Genomic DNA, 17,410 nt, shown 5'->3' with positions numbered 1-17,410 from the left:
GTGTGTGTGTGTGTGTGTGTGTGTGTGTTCTGCCGGCGGCTTCATCCCGCCAAACCTTGGCCTTTATCTTCAAAGAGATAGTCAGAATGATACGCTGACATTTTACATTTCAAATGTTCTTCTGTTGACGGACATCAGTGTTACAGCGTAGACAGATCGAGGTAATTACATTCAAGTTCCAACATCTTTCACAGTTGCCCTTTAGCCGCTGCACGTTGATGTACAGATTCTTACACACACACTCCAAAACTGATGTCGAAATATTTGTAATTCTTAGCCTTTGTTGAAATGAATGCATGTTTTAAGGACGTTGGTCGACTCATCATTTCACCTGTTCAGTTCTGAGAGCAGTAAGGTAGAACGTCGACAGTAAAACACATCCTCAGATCGCTGATAGCTGTGCTCTATGCTAAATGTTACTCAAGCATTTTATATGAAAAGAGTAAATACTTTTAGTATTTTGGCAAATTCAGACCGCGTCAGATAATATAAATCAAATAGGATATGCAGCATATTTAAAGCTCATGGACACCAGAATGTTATTAGTTCCACTTGTGTTGCAGGAAAGTCAAAGGTGGAACTGATAACTTTGATGATGGCTTTGTTAAATGTCCCAGTAAATCATACCAGTGAGCCGGCAGGCACCATGCTGAGGCTCTGGAACTGGAGCACCTGAATGCAACGCAGCCATGTTTTTAGTCACACCTGTATTTGAGGCCGGCATGTGACCAGGTCTATTAAACCCTGTCTCAGCGCTCCGTGGGTTTGTATAAACCGTACTTGATTGGTCAGAGTATTCATTCGTGTTTTGCATTGCATTGTGGGACAATAGTGTGGCGCAAAAAGTCAAGTGGATTCAGGATGCGTACTGACGTCAGAAGTATCTTCATTGTGCGACTGTTCCAGAGTGAAGGCGCTGTGTGTAATGTTGGACATGATGGAGGTGGGGGGACACTGGGTTTACGGTGGATTGTGATAGGCTGATGCATCTGTCAGTCAACACAACCCCAAACCAACGCCTCTCTCCGAGCATCGGGTTTCAAGATCATCGCCAAATTACACATAAGAAGCTCGTGGGCTCTTTCGGTCATTTCAAAACAGTGAGTTGTCTTGGAGCCATGAGAGAAACAACTTTTTTACAGAAGTGGTTTCAAAATGCAGCTGTGGTCGTTTGCTACTTGGCTAAAACCCACCCCTTTTCAGTAGCCTCCTGATTCAAATTCATAACGCACATCCTCTCCGGGGAGCTGCCCAGTATCAACCACCGTAACCGTTGGTTACTGAGACATCTCTTGTGGAGCAGACGGGGGTAAAGTGCAAGCGAGTGGTTTTCCCGTTTAGCCTATTAATAGCAGGGAGCAGATCTCCAGGCTCGACATTACATAGTGAGGTCTGCGTCCCATCTGTGCGGTACAGTTTATCTCAGCTGTATGTGGGTTGGTGTGTGCCGTCTGTGCTGTCCCAGTCACTACTGTGGATTCAGGGAGGTGGCCTAGTTCTGCTCGCTGCTCTTTTGTTCACTCTTTTTCATTTTCACCATCTACCTCTTTATTCAGTGCTTCTGTCTTACATTTCATCTTGCAGTAGGTTGTGCTGTAGCGTAAAAGCTTACAGGAAATCTGCCTCCCGTGCATGCACGCATGCACGCATGCATGCAAACCATCACTGCACACGCATATGAAAGTCTCTCATCACCATTTTTGGCTCTCAATCTCTTTTCCTCTCTCTCTTGTTCTCTGTTCCCTCCGATTTCTTTCCCCCCCCGTCACACTTACAAAATCTCATCCTCCCCATCAGCTGTGGAGCAGCAGCAACTAGAGGGTATGGAGAGAATCTCTCACACACACACACACACACACACACACACACACACACACACACACACACACACACACACACACACGAAGGCAGTCCCATACACTTGCACACAATCCATCTGCTGGGCTGCTGAGCGCACTTGAGACTCTGCCTGCCTGAGCCTGAGGGCTTTGTGGTGGATGTTAAAATGACAAGCTTCATGTCTTAATTAGGATGAGATCTGTTCGCGGGGCATGATGACACACACACACACACACACACACACACACACACACACAACATATCCACTGATGTGAATGCATATGCAGTACATAGTATCATGTACATGGAGAGTCATGTGTGGACAGTAAGTATCATCGTCTTCTGTTCATACACTCCCTCTCTGCCTGTTTCCAACACATCTCTCTCCCTCTGTCACACACACTGTACACACAAGCAGTTATACAGCAACCATCTTCCCTTCTCTGAGTCTTTATGGAAGTATATTGGAAGTATAACACTACTCAGCGCACGGGCTGTGATTTGACATCATCGTGAGCGTAACAGATTCTCGCGCTTGTGACGATCAAAGCTGCTCACGCTCACTCTCAGCAGTCTGGACACCCCACCAAACACAATCTGACCTGGAGGTGAAGGGTCGTCCTGTTAGACCCCTCCTTCTAAATAAAAGCTGGGACTGTGGCATTTACTGAACCACCAGATGGAGGCGAAGAGCAATATTTGGTTTCTGTATTCTCTTAAAAAATCTAAATGCATGGACTGTATGTAAAGGTGGACGACATGACAGCTCCGCAAAAGTGAAGACTAAACACCTTGACCGCCCCCTGGTGGCTGGCTGCAGTATAGGTCATAAGCCCTGCCCCCTCCATGTTAGAAACGTCATGATTGACAGCTGTGATTGACTGTGGTGTGCTCGATTGGGTCGGGCAGGTGTATGGGCGGGACCATGATACTGCGTCTCCAAATGACGTCACCAGCGCAAGATGGCAGCGGCCGTATCCAGGAGAGTCTGGAGAGTCTGGCTTCATTTCTTCATGCAGCGGGAGTAAGTGGAGACGCGTCGGCCATCTTTATATACAGTTTAAGGTTGGCACTAAATGACGAAGATTATATTAAATTTTTTGGCAAATGATGTAGTTTTGAGAGTCAAATCAATTACTAGCTTACTAGTAGTTACTAGCTATATATCATCGTGTCTGTGTGAGCGTCGTGTTCACTTCTGAACCACTCGTAGAGTTTTCTTATTTGGTTTTATGAATGATTTTAACAGAAAAAGATTATTTGAACCATTATAAGACAAACAGTTATGACTGAGGCTGATTGTCACTTCTGAGAAGGATGCTGCTCTCAGAAAGCTAGCCTGATACGGGGGGGGGCTGGGCTTACTGTGACTGTTACGGCTGGAGAGAAGCGACAGAGCAGAGTCGGGAACGAGAAAGATCAGGATTACACGCACAAATCTGGTCCTGCTCTCATGAGTCTCTGCCTGAGCCTTTCTCAAATGTTGACTTGCAGTCTGAGGACCGCTCACAATTTTTGTGCTCTCTGAAATCTTTTGTCCTCAATATATTTCCATAATTCTTCTCCATTTGCAAAATTGTCCTAGCTCAGAAGATCTGCACCTTAAATTGGTTCTCTCACATGCACGCACACACACACACACACACACACACATGCACACACACACCATCTCCCTCTGGTTCAGCGCGGCTCCGGCTCACACTCGAGGGATTCCCATTTATTCCTTTTCATATGCTTATGGGTGGAACACACCACTAAATGCGCGTGTAATGTGTTTCTGAGGCAGCCACATACTGCAGCACCAGGCGGATATGATGCATAATACATGAGCAGTTCCATAAAATGCAACGTAATCTGCATTAGTCCCACACTGTTTACAGTAAGAAGGAAATCCATTAAGAGGCCTTAAGAGGGAATCATGTGTTTTTGCTTCCATATTTTCCTGCATGTCACATATCATCAAGGTTTGGTTTAAAGTTGAAACAGTTGTTAATGTGGTTCATGGCTCATGCAGAGCACACTTCTGAATTAAAGAAGATACTACTTGAGTAGATACTACTCATAAAGAGAGCAGACATTAGCCGCTAACCGCAGCCTCACAGAGTATTTTCACAATTCTTCCTTGATCTTTTAATTTTTCTACTTCTGCTTCTTGGTGATGATGTAGTCTTGGCTGAATATCTTTTGAAAACCTTGAGAGAACTGGCATGAGCTTGTTGCTGCTGTAAGCGGAGAGAGGAATCGCTGTAGCAGAGCCAGTTTAGAGAAAGAGAGAGAGATTCATCGTCAAAACGTCTTCAGGCTTCGTCTGCTAATTCCAGTGTCAGGAGATCATTTGATATCGAAACTGTTCTCTGCTGGCACGTCAATAAAGAAAACACTTCCTTGAGAACCGGACGTTTACTGTTTGATATTTATAAGTTTTGATATTGAGTGCATTTGTAGCCGCGCTGTGTTGCGTCTTTGAGGCAATAATCACCACAAAGCAACAACATGGGCCCAGAAATGTATGTTGAAATACACACATTTCGTACATTTAAATGGATGTTGTATTTATACAGTTTAGAAGTCTTGGTAGGTGGTTTATCCAGAGTGCCTTCCGGTGCTATATTAGCATGGAAATACTGTCCCGTCTAGCACCTGCCAAGTGGGTTTACATCAGTTTGCATGCATGCAGTATTATTTGTGATGTATGAGGTTGTTTCGGGTTCATAAACCTACAGGGGGTCGTCACATCTGTTCCTCTCCACCATCATTCCCCGACTGTCTACACCTCTCTGTCAAACCCGGAGTGAATCAAAAATACACATCATCATAAAGTAAGAACTTGGCCTTCAGACATATGACTGTTCTGTATTCACTAATATATTCTATATATAATTCTTACCCACAAGCATTCAAGTGCACACACGTAAACTGTCATGGAAACACTTTGGTCTTTATCTTGGCCTCTAACCTTTTTTTTAAAAGTAAAACTTCTGCCATCTTATCGGCTTGAAGTTGTAATGTGTGACCTTCAAGAGATTCAGACTGCTGCGAAGATTAATGTCACATTTTCCAAGTTCCACCATGCTATGCTGCTTGTGCTACGCCCCACCCTCAGCCACGTGGACACGGGAACCTGGTCTCCAGTGCAGTAGTTTCAGCCGGTCACCACACTCCCTCATACGGATGAATCTAATAATATTATACGTTTTAAAATGTCGGCGTCTCATTCCACTGACTGAACCCAGTGGACAGGTTTTAATACAGTTCCGGGCTTTGAAATTCAACATTTTTACAACTATTTCGTGAGTGTTGATTTGTTTTTTTCCTTTATGGTCAAATCGTACTTACAATAGATGATTCAAGCGTCTGTTTGAACTCCACAGTGGGACTAACAGGAACGTGGAAATCTCATACTGAAGTACTGACAGCACTAACCGGCACTGTTAGGTGCTTTGGTTAAAAGGATGCACCGAACAAAGCCTTTTCTCAAAATGTACAATCTTTGTTCTACTCAGGAAAGTTCCGTCTTTAAATAATTCACAGCCGTTAGATTTGTGTCAAATGTCTTCTTCAATTTGTATTTTGGTGGAACTGCAATTAAATATTGAAACAACCTCTGAAGTCGCACCCAAAATTCAATTATCCCGTCACGGAAAATGACTCATTCAAGTGCCTCACACACACACACACACACACACACACTACGCATCCATATACATAACTTTCTCTAGTGTTTCCTCTCTCACAAACACACACACACACAAACACACACACACATAAAGGCCACAGGCTAAGTGGTGTGACTGGCCTAACAGATGTGAGTCATTTGTCAGACTATTGACCCAATCCGCTGGATAAACTAAAAGCCAATACCAGCCGGACAGAGCAATGCTAATCCCTGTGTGTTCAGTGTGTGTGTGTGTGTGTGTGTGTGTGTGTGTGTGTGTGTGTGTGTGTGTGTGTGTGTGTGTGTGTGTTGCCCACACACTTCCCTCCTCGCCTCCTCTCCCTGCTCTCAGCTCTGTGACAGTCTCGCTAGAGGAAGAAGGAGAAACATGTGAATAATTTCTCACCATCAAATCCAAAAGTTTGTGAAAGGGTGAAACTGTTGGATGATGCAGCTGAAAAAGAAAGAAAAAGATTTTTCTCTACCTTCCTCCGATCAGGTTTCATTTAGACGAGAGTATTTATATTTATAGATGCACTTCATGCAATGAAAAGAATGGAAATCTGATCTGTCAGGGATTACAGGGTGGTCCACATCTATATTAAGTTTGACTGGTTAGGATTAAACTTAATGGAGAAGATGTGACATACATATAGGACATTTTCATCAATACTGACTCCTCTTCTTATGCAACATCATGTTCATGTTTTATCGGGAAAGCCTTTGATCCACTTGCTGCCATTAGGTAATCCATCTGTGATGAGGAGATATCTGAGAAACTGTAAATAGAAATGCATCTCAACTTAAATCTGCTGTTTGCAGTGAAAACTGAGACCCCCTTGTGTTTCTCGCTAATGAAGTTTTATGACAACCTGAGCTGTTGTCATGGCGTCAGCCACAGTGTCTTTAATATTTCCTTGTATAGTCTTAAACTGAGAGACAAGATGGATGAGGTAGTTTGCTTTATTACATTTCTGAACAGATTTATTCAAATTCCTTCCAGCTAATTGCAGTGATGGTAGTTTCAGGTCTTTGTTAAAGTGTGAGGCTGGAACAAACTGAGAGGTACTACATGTTGTTTAATCCTGCTCTCAGTAGAACCAGCAGTGCATTTAAATGTGATGGCATTAAGATGCCTCTGCTCTCGGGAACGATGAGTCACGTTCATGAATCACCGTCGCTGCATGTAGCTTAGCAGATCACGTTTTCCACTTTACTTTAAAATATTCTGCTTAAAAACCATTCATCATTCAGAAAGCACAGGGCCTCATTAATTACTAAACAGGGTATAATACATTGGTAGTGACATTTGTATGAAGAAGTAAGAACATGCTGTTCTCTGTAGTCGAGAAGTTCGAAATAGCCACTGTGGGAAACGAGAAGGATTGTTGTGTGTCGATCATAGAAAGTAAATCTGACTGTAATGTTAGTGTAAACCTTAAACTTATTGAACTTGTTATCTCAAGTTCAGTTGACTTAACTCGGTTGGTTGACGTTGAACTAATTGTTCAGTTAACTCACATGTTTAAGGCAGCAGGGAAACGCTTTGAAGTAGAAGCTTAAACAGTTTTACAGTGAATTTCCCTTTATCTCTTAAACTCAGTGTGAGCTCTGGTGACATCCATCCTGCTCCGTTGGCCTCCTCTCGTGGACACGGCTTTAATTCATCTTTCTTTTCCACATTTGGTCCGAGCAGAAGCCAAGACGGAGTGAGAACACGGAGGCTTTCTGGCAGTTGCATCAAACAAATGACAGACTGACAAGGCCAGCGACAATGACAGAGTGACAGTGATGACAGCAGGTTACAATGAACAAATGAGAGGGGGGGGGGGGGGGGGCGTTATTAATGGAGACCCAGAGCGTGACAGTGACAGAGAGAGAGAGTGGCGTCAGTGACACAGAGACAGACGGTGACGGCGACAGAGAGACGATGGCAGACAGAGACATGAGGTGTGTGTCCTCGCCGCAGTCAGTCAGGACACACTGCGACGTGTTGGTGTGTGTTGGGTGGCACACTTAAGGTGACGCTGCCTCGGTTCGATTGATTTGATCTTTTTTCCTTACAGTTGTAATCCTTCGCACTTTCAGTCCTGGTCGATTTGGCAACGTCCCTTATTACGCGTGGTAGCAAGCGCAGTTTAATACTACAGCAAACAGTCCGCGAGCAGCTGCCTCTCAGGAATACAACACAGAACTGTTGTAACTGTTTACAGCGCAGCCAAACAAACTCAGGTTTTTAATAGAGAAGTCCGACAATAATAACTGTAACTGTGGTTTGATTTCATGCTGCACTCGGCAGCAGGACACAGCGAGGTGAGCAGCCTGCAATATTCAAAACTGATCCGCCGCCACAAAATGACGAAAATGGCCGATGTCTGTTTTTCTTGACGCATTTTAACAGTAAAAGTCACCCGGTATTGTGCCAGCTGAACACTTTTAATGTGAAGCAGCAGCAGTACTGTTTGTACAGTAGTACAGTTTTTACTATACTGGAAATTTACCACATAGAGAGGTAATTACAAAAAGTAAATAGATTGAATGTCTATGCAGAAAAATGGTGAGCATAAATGGGGTAAAAAAGAAAGGGGTTATGATTTTATGAAATTGGAGTAGTACTTTTAATGTGTTTTATGTATGTTTTGTGGCAAACAGCTTTCACAAACCTGCTGTTCAGTTTTCTGCCTGCTTTTACCTTCTTTGAGTTTTGTTTTGACTTGTTTTGTCTTACATAAGCACGCTTTGAAACTGACTCATTCTGCATCTTAGGAAAATCATTTTGGGCCATTCTTCTTAAAACCTTTTCTTAGAAAATAAATTATATAATACATACAGCATTGTATAGAGACAGTGACAAACAGAGAGACAGAGTGACTGTCAAGAGGCCTGAGGAGCGTGACCATGTCTTAAAGTTGGCTTTGTCTTCGAGTTGATTCACCACAGACTGAATGAGAGAGCAACAGCGGAAATAGACTGCTGTGACCTCAGATGTACCGTCCTCCAACAGAGACTTATTTGAAACCACCAGTGAAACAGACAAAGACAGAGCAGATAGAGAGTTAAGATCTTGTCCTGTCTTGATGCTTGTTCTACATTCAGAACAGACTGCAGTCGTGGCCCAAGCTCACCTCTTCACAGAAAGACACCAACACAGACAAGTGGAAAGTGCTGGTTTGCCTTTGGGCTGGAGTTTTATCTCTGACTTCCTGCTGAGCGATTTACATTTAGTGTGCAGTCATTGATCCTTTCGGTGTGTTCAATGGTAAAGTTAGACCTCGAAAACATGATTTTATATATTATAATATGCAGGTTAGTACTGTAAAAGTGTTCAAAACATGTTTTCAACTTTGACCTCAGCCTTGTCTCCCTACATTTCTGCACGTGTGACATATTTACATTTCATTTTTTGGCATATATTAATAATGATGTATCTTTCATTTTTCTAATCCTTATTTTTCACACTAGTCTTTCAGCACAACACGTTGTATTAAACTACACATACTACTTAAACCTTTGAGTCCTTTGAACATGTGACTTGATTGTGTTAGTTATTACTGACTATAACAGTTTTATTCTCTGTACTTTGAACGTCAAGCATGAATGATGTTTATCTGTTGCACTGACACACTGTCCTTCTCTGTGAATAAAAAGAGAAGCATATTCTACTTCTCATCACAACTAGGCTCTTTTCCCAGTCGCCATGCCATATTTACAGCAGCCAATATCCGACGCCCAATATGGTCTGAATGTAGCATCAATTTCACAGATCACCATATTAAGCAGCATACTAAGAGTGTGTGGAGATGCACAAGGAAAGACATAGCTAGGGAGAAAAGTTTGGTCTTCGACCAGGAATGCATTTATTTTGGGTAAAATTTCAATATTTTACATTTGAGTTCTCTACGGAGTGACTGACAGTGACTCCAACACTAGAATAAGCTCTGAGGTCTGTTGTTTTCTGGGTGCACTGGTGCAGTCATGAGGATTATTAACATCAACACTGGCTGGTACAGCAAGGGCCGGATGTGTCCAGCCAGGCTGTGATGCTAACGTCATGCAGCTGTCACGGGACGGGCAGACGGTGACGGTGGATGAAATGAGGAGATGATGAAAGCAGATGAGGGCGCAGCTTTCTTCATGTGTTTTGTGAACTTTGCTAAAAGATGTTTGAGGAATAAAAAGTGATATCTGTATTTATTGATAATGAATATAAATAGCTGCTGCCGTTCCACACATTTCAGCGCAGTTTCTAATATCTTTTCATCTCTTTCTGTCTCAACAGTGATCTGCACCTTCCGGGGCTCAGTGACTCAGGGTTTGGCTCTGGAGGTGGGAGAGACGGTTCAGATTCTGGAAAAATGTGAAGGTAAGGCTTCTACCTATCTGATGGATAGCTCCTTGAGATACAGTGGGGGTGGATGTTTGATACAGCAGTAACGTCCTTGATCATTGTTACTGCAACACTGGAACATCACTTAAGCAGCAGGAGTGGAGAGAGGCAGTGAAGGTGGAGATCATATGCAGTAATCACTGTAAACATCCTCCAGGGTTGGAGAGGACTGTTGCGTCTGAATAAGAATAAGAATGTGTGGAGTGACGTCAAAGGGAAAACTTGGACCTTGAGGCTAAACCAGTTAGGAACCACTGGTTATCAGACGGAACATGTATGTTTTATCAGTTTTAAACTGTGCCGAAAAGGAGAAGAAACTGGTTTAGAAGAGCTATGAATCGCTGCTTCCTGCTGTGTACAAATGAAACACATTGAGACAGGTTACCAAAGCTTTAACTTGCGGAACTTAAGAACTCTTGAGAACGTGTAATCGGAACGACTACAGTGTGACTGTGAGTAACGTTAATGTCACAGAGCTGCTCTTATGGCACTGATGAAGGTAGTCAATGATCTTCCGAGGAACCTTTAAACCTCTGCTCAGAATGTGTTGGTGTGTTCATGGAACCAAGATTGAAGCCTAACATATGTTGTTGGATTATTCAGAGGCGCCACATTTACATAAACCTCAAGACAAACACAAAACACATTGGATTAGAAATTCCAGTCGATCACCTGAATAAGGTACCTGCTCCCATGCTGCTCTCTTCATCAGATGGTCTTCTAGGGGAATCCTACTAGTAGTAGGGTGACACGATACACGACAGTTGGTGGCAGTAAGGTGCCAAGACATGTAGCATAGTACCAACAAAGGCAGACTGTTAGTAAGTAAACTGTATTATCGTACGACATTAATCGTGTATGTGTGAAAAGTAACCGATGCGTCAAGATGATTGACCTTTTGTATGTTCCTGCATCAGTTACTGAGTGACTATGAGTTCACACTGCTGAGTTACTTCATGTAGCTTCATCTAAAATGTTGTAAATCTGTAATGAATCAAATCCGTTATCCCCCAGATTTTCAGAAGGGCACCGGATAGAAGAGCTTCCATATTAATGCACACAGCAAAAAACAAACTGATACTCGTTCTCATTGCTGCATCCGTACTTCCCTCGAATAACGAGTGCAAACGGCTTGTAACGGCCGTGTGCGGGCCTGGACGAGAGCCCAAGTTATTAGCCCATGTTACTCCCATTGTTATTCCTAGTTTGACTCACGGAAATTAGCAGCTCATGCCAGGATGCGTCTGAAGCCAGGAAGTGTTGTCTCTCGCAGATAATGAGTGAGTATGTGCTTCATTAGCCACAGCTGAGCAGTCCGCTACCATCGATCCAGTGTCGGAGGCTGATTGGGTCTTTACCCGCGGAGGGAGATGCCCATGAGAGAGTGAGAGAGACAGTGGGGGGGGGGCTTCTTCTGGCCTCCTCTTCCCGCTGCGTTGTCATCTCCTACAATCCTCTTCTCTTCCTCCCCTCCACGTCTGCTTGTATTGACCAGCCTCATATTTAAGCCTTCATGGCATCCAATCAGCATCTAATTTAGCGAGGGACAGGGGCTATTATCTGAGCCCTTGTGGCAGAAGCTGGCATCACAGCTTTCCCTTTAACACACACAGTGACTCTCAGAGAAAGCCAGGGCTAACTGTTGTCCAAGACTCCCCCAGCTTCTGTCATTATCTGAAAAGAGAATACCCCCCCCCCCCTGTTTTTGTGCAGTTGGTGGGTATCCATAGTGTGTGTGAGTGGGTGTGTCATCATTACCAATTCAGCTGCTGCAGAAATACTGCAGAGCTTTTATTTAGAAAGTACACTGAGTGTTGAAGGTGCTAGGAAGATCCTCCCTGCCCTCTTGCACTGTGGCTAGCACTTCTCTGCCTGCACTAATGCCAAATTATCCCCAGACTGAAACTCAATGACTATAATGACAGTGATGTGGAGATGGCAGCCAGGCTGCGGGAATGCAGCCCCCAAGTTCCATTCTTAAAATATAGATTGCAGTCATAACACTTGAGCAGGCATTAGACTTCGATTAAGGGCGTAGCAGCAGTTTAAAGTGTGAGATTTTGACTCTTAGTACTGTCAGCATTACTGAAGTGCCCGTAGTCACCGCTAAGAACAGCCTCTCATTATTTTGGAGAGGCTTTCCAGCGGAATCAAATCTTCCGTAGCGAGCTGCTGCTGTTGTGGATGTCCAGGAGCGAGCTGTAGGTGAATAACCCTGAAACAACCAGGCTGTGATGTGTGGTTCAATACATATAGGGCTCTGTTGTTCTTTATCTTTAGTTTAGCATAGCACATGAAACCATCTTGTCCCTCTGAGCCGTACGTCTGCAGTCAATTCAGACCGGTTTTGAATTATATGTGTTGCAGATTTAATTCCTGGACTAAAGATCAAACTAAAGGAGGCAACATGGCACCCCAAAAAACAGAGCCGCTCTTTCTAAAGGAGGAACATAAAAATCACGGATGTTCAGACTAATCGTTCCAAATGAGTTGTCTTAATGAACACGGCAGTAAAAGAGGGTGGGCTGAGCCAACCCACCCAAATTATTTTTCAAAGCTAATGCTACAAGTTAGCATCCGAACACAGATATGAGCAAGTATAACAGTTAGGAAATGACTGGTTCCCTCTGAACAAAAGGAACTCCCTGCTTCCCTGCCCTCCAAGTTGGCACCACCACAGTGTTGTCATGGTGATGGACTGGTCTCGGTGAGCAGACCCACCCCCCCCCCCGAGGAACGCAAGCTCCGTCTTGTCCAGGTGGAGCTTCAGGTGGTGTTTTGACATCCACTCTGAAAAACGTGGTCGAACTGTGGATGCTCCTGATCTTCCTTTCCTCAGGATTCTGTTTCTTTTCTTCTTGGCCTGCGTTTTATTAATGTTGGCACAGATGCTGATTTGACAATAATCAGTCAATACCTGCGCGTTGGCAGCGTCGTATAAACTGAACACTCTGTGTTCACAGTGAGTAGCTCGGTGGCTCAGCTGCAGCTCGCACGTCTATTATTACTATGTCATTACCGCACGCCCTCTTGGGTTCTATTACTGCATCAACAAGCAATTCCTTTTTTCATAAACTAGCTTGAGGTGTCCTCTACGGGGACATGAAGCAGCATTAAGACTCGTATTTTAGCTTGATGGAAACCTGAAATCTATTGTATGATGCTGTATTCATAATAAGTTCAGGCTGAACCTGCATTAGCTCGACCAAAGTGGCTCCTTGAGTTCTGCCTCCCGCTCAGAGATAATTTACACAGATTATTATTGTGGATTCTTTCGATAACGTTGCAAAATGATTATTCTAATAACCGCTTAGTGAGCCGCTTGGATCGGGAGGCGAGATGATTACTCTTCTTCAGAGAAAAGCTGTATGACAACAGACAAATTAGGCACATACATGCACCTGCTGTACACACACACACACACACACACACACACACACATCCTCATGTCAGCCCTTACAAATAGGCCCAGACACTGCTGGTCCAGCCCCAGTCTGATTTCCATATAGATGGGAGGCTGGGGAGTAAACACAGCCATCTTAACGAGGGTGATAAATGGATCTTGATTGGTTATTAATTAACCAACCAATTAAGCCTCCATCAGATTATGTCGAACTGTTGAGAAATGGATCTCGAGATTTTGCAAGAAGATAAGATGGAAGCTAATATGAAGCATCCTGGCTGATCGGTGTTAGCGTCAGTATCACTGGAACACTTTTCTGAATGTTTAATCAGGAACAGGTTATGATTGATTATCAGGTTTCATTGGTGCCATTATTTTATGTTTATGTATTTTAGGACATTTCTAAACAGTTTCATTGCAGAACTGTCTTTAAACATGTTGTGGAGCACAAGATAGACATTGTGGAAATTCAGTTAATGACTGTTGTACTACTGGTAAAGTATAGCAGTGTACACTGTGGTAGTCTAAGAAGGTCAAAGGAATAATTTGCATCATTTTGACATAAATAAATGTCTCCTTTGCTGCACTCTGTCACTGACAGACAGTGGTCACCCAAGCCTTACATTTCCAAGCGCCGGAGACACAATCATTTTTATTTCCACTTGGATTGAGACGAATGATGTCCCCACAGCCTGAGAGGATGTCTGGGTGCTCCCTCGTACATATTTAGTCCCTTGACACACGTCATTTCAGCTGTCGAGGCTTTACTTCAAGTTGAGTCAACTTTCATGACAGCTTTCTACTCCGCAGAGGCATCTGATGAATGTTCGTCCATGTGGAAAGAACTGTTGTTCTGGCAGGAGGAGGAAGTGGATCATCACTTGCCCACATGCACACACACAAATGGGTCATGTACTACAGGTCGCAGGGTAGTAGTAGTAGTAGTGTGAACCCAGACCTTTCCCCAGCTCGCTGATCTGGTTCTGGTTCTGACTCTGGACTTCAAACAGTCGGGGGCTGAGCAGTGGCAGACTTCTGCTAATGATGTTTGAGTTCTCACAGATGTCCATCGCAAAGAAACATCCATAACTCTGCTTAGAAATCCTGAAAAAAGATGCTCTTCACAACTCAAGAACTGAGAATGACCACGTTTTTTAAGTTTGCACACACACCTCAGGCTGTAAACTAGTCCCACTCAAACATCCACACACACTCAATAGAGAGAATACTGACTAGATAAATATTGATTGCTGGATTGCCGACTGTTGTCCTCTTCAGTGCAGCGTGACGCTAAAACATGTTGCATCTTCACATGAAATGTTATCATTTTACTTTTTCTGCCAACATACGTGTAGATTATAGTTCAGGCTTGTACTTGTACTTGAAACATATAAACCTGTGACCTTTTTTACATTTTAAGGACAATTTCAGACTCATTTCCAGCTTTGTTGACTTGTGATGGGACCATGCTAGTGTATTTGCAAGTTTTAGCCCCACACTGAACACTTTGTACTGTTACTGCTGATATATGTTGACGTATATAACAGTTTCCATTCACTGGTATGGTCCTTTTTAGATGGAGTTTTTTTTCTTGCTGTTGGAAAATGCTGAAATGTTCAAGCCAAAGTCGCCTCGCATATTCAGTCATTCAACCCGCTGACTCATAACGTTTTTTATCTCTTCACTGAATCTCTGTCGACTCGACTGTCTTAGTCACTCATGTTTGTGTTTTCTTTCAGGATGGTACAGAGGATTCTCAACGAGGAAGCCAAATGTCAAGGTAAGAGAGACTGACAGCTTCTGCTCTTCGACTCTCTCCTCTCAGACTGTTTGACTAATAACACTTTCTTCCTTTTGCTTTTGAATTCTCCATTCCCTCTTTTTCTGTCCACATCTCCAATCTCTCTCTTTTTCCCCCCCGTCTTTCTCTGTTGAGGTGATGTTGAGAAATGGGTTATTTACATAGCCAGCATTTCTGACTGCATTTTTAATGTGAAAGATACTTATGTAGATAAATTGCAGACTTTTTCCTCTCTGTCTGCTTTCTGCCTGACCTGTTTCTACTTTGCTTTTCTCTCCATCTATTACCTTTGCTCTCATTTCCTGACAGAATTTTAACTATAACGATCGTAGATTTTTGCTTGAATTTTATACTGTAAAAACAGCATAAACGTATATAACTGTATATATATATATATATATAAAACTTCTGATGATTGAAAACAGAACGATGCATGATTCATGGGAAGTATGAGCTCTAAGTAAAATTGTGATATTTAAATAGTGTATATCAAATAGTGTAACCAGGCAAAAACACCTCTTATCCTCAAAGGCAGCTTGCAGGCGTCATGAAATTCTGCCTGTGGTGCAGAATTTGCAGAAACAACTACAAATGCAATACAAAATTAAATCAGTGACATAATACGGGACATTTTTGGTTCAATTTTGTTGCACACCTTATTTGTATTTCCATCCCCGGCATGTTTTTTAGCTCTGGTTAACGCTGATAGCAGAAGACCTATGGCGTGTGATTGACAGCAGATATTCTCAGGAACAAAAGTAACATGGTCTGTTGTTTGATGGAACCCAGCGCAGCAGCACATGGTCTGATCTTTCAATGCAAAACAGCCTGTAGCGGTTTGTATCTGTACATCACAGTAACTATGATAACAATGTGACATGACGATAACTGCAAAGAAGCAGGCTTGTTTGTAGCAGACATGCCCTGTAGCTCCAGCTGATGATATCCCACTGTCGGCGGATGAAACCCACATACCCGGAAAAAAGTTTTTCAAGAATGAAGGAAAGAATACCAATTTCTAAAACCTTGACAAGTATCCTTGAAACTAAACAAGGGCTTTTTTTTTTAATAATGGGTATGAAATACCTTCAATGCATCATGTCTTTAAGGATGTTTTTAAGGATGAAATCATCATCCAGCCATTTCTGTAACTCTTGATACCAACCATGGTCAGGTGTGTTGGCGGGACTTGAACTTGTCACTTTTCTTGTGTATTACACTATGAAGGCTGCGCCTTTATTACTGTATTTAAATCATTGTAGCGTCTCGCTTCTCACGGCTCTCTACGATGGCCGGCTCCATCTCTGAGTGTGACCACGACCAACCACTTTAAACACTTTTACCCTCTGAAGTGGTCCGACGACACATCGCACAAACTACCTCTTTTTGAGCATACCCACGCCTTTAGAGTAATATGCAGGCATTACAAACGGCCTTTTATTATAACCCTCAGAAAAAAACGTTATTGGAGTTCAATTCAATCAGTACCTCCTGCTGCTTTTCCATGTTTAAAGCTACCAGCGCAGCTTTAACACATATCACCGGGTTGATGCTTTTGCCCAAATTGCCTCACAGTTCGGTCTATTAACAGGATATTGTGATCTCACTGGGAAATTAACTCCCAGTCATTCCAAGTTTATACATTTTAATGTCCACAGGTTGAAGATTATTATCATATATACAGTATGAAAAAAAAGTCTTAATTTCCCCTCAATATTTTGTGCCGTTTAGAAGCGAAGACAAAACCCAGAAGTTAACTTATCAGAGTAGGTGTGTGACTTTCAGGTGCCGCAGTGGATTTAGAAGTATTATGTCTGATGAACGCAATGCAGTGTGATTAGGTAATCGACAGTCTCTTAACAGATTTTATTGAAGCAGCCTTCCTGACCCGGTGCTGCATATGACTCACACTAACAGCTTTATATCCATCTCTCTTCTTTAAGCACCATGTCTGGATCACGAGCTAACAGGCTTCTGGGTTTTTAGTCTTTAAAAAAAGAACCTCTTTTGTGTTTTGTCCTGCTCTGTCCCATTGCCCTCTACAGACCAGCCTTCTATTTTATTTTTCTTAGCTCCATCCTGCTCTGTGTGTCTGTAAGAGGCTTTGTTGTCTAGCTCTACTATATCTAGACAGCAGTGTTTCCTCTAGCTGTTGTGGTCCCCTGCTGGGTGTTCTGTGCTGTAGATAGGAGAGGTATTAACACGAGAGAGATCATCTGCTTAGGTTTTGTATTTCATCTTAGAAATAGGCAGAAAGAGAGTGAGTGAGAGTTGATTAAATAAAAGAGAAACGCCTCTGGTTTGGCTTAGAGATGATTTTAAATG

General features: G+C 42.9%; 1 protein-coding gene across 1 annotated transcript in view; it reads left to right on the top strand.

The window, feature by feature from the left end:
* Positions 1-2,764: 2,764 nt before the first annotated feature.
* The window catches only part of LOC139283360 (dedicator of cytokinesis protein 3-like), a 95,946-nt gene continuing 81,300 nt past the window's right edge, over positions 2,765-17,410 (top strand). The window contains exons 1-3 of the mRNA XM_070903358.1: positions 2,765-2,834; positions 9,774-9,857; positions 15,024-15,064. Coding sequence (XP_070759459.1) covers positions 2,765-2,834; positions 9,774-9,857; positions 15,024-15,064 — 195 coding nt within the window. The remainder of the gene's footprint in view (positions 2,835-9,773; positions 9,858-15,023; positions 15,065-17,410) is intronic.

The sequence above is a fragment of the Enoplosus armatus genome, chromosome 3 (assembly GCF_043641665.1).
Source record: "Enoplosus armatus isolate fEnoArm2 chromosome 3, fEnoArm2.hap1, whole genome shotgun sequence".
Classification (NCBI taxonomy): Eukaryota; Metazoa; Chordata; class Actinopteri; order Centrarchiformes; family Enoplosidae; genus Enoplosus; species Enoplosus armatus.
This window is presented reverse-complemented; position numbering and strand designations above follow the sequence as displayed.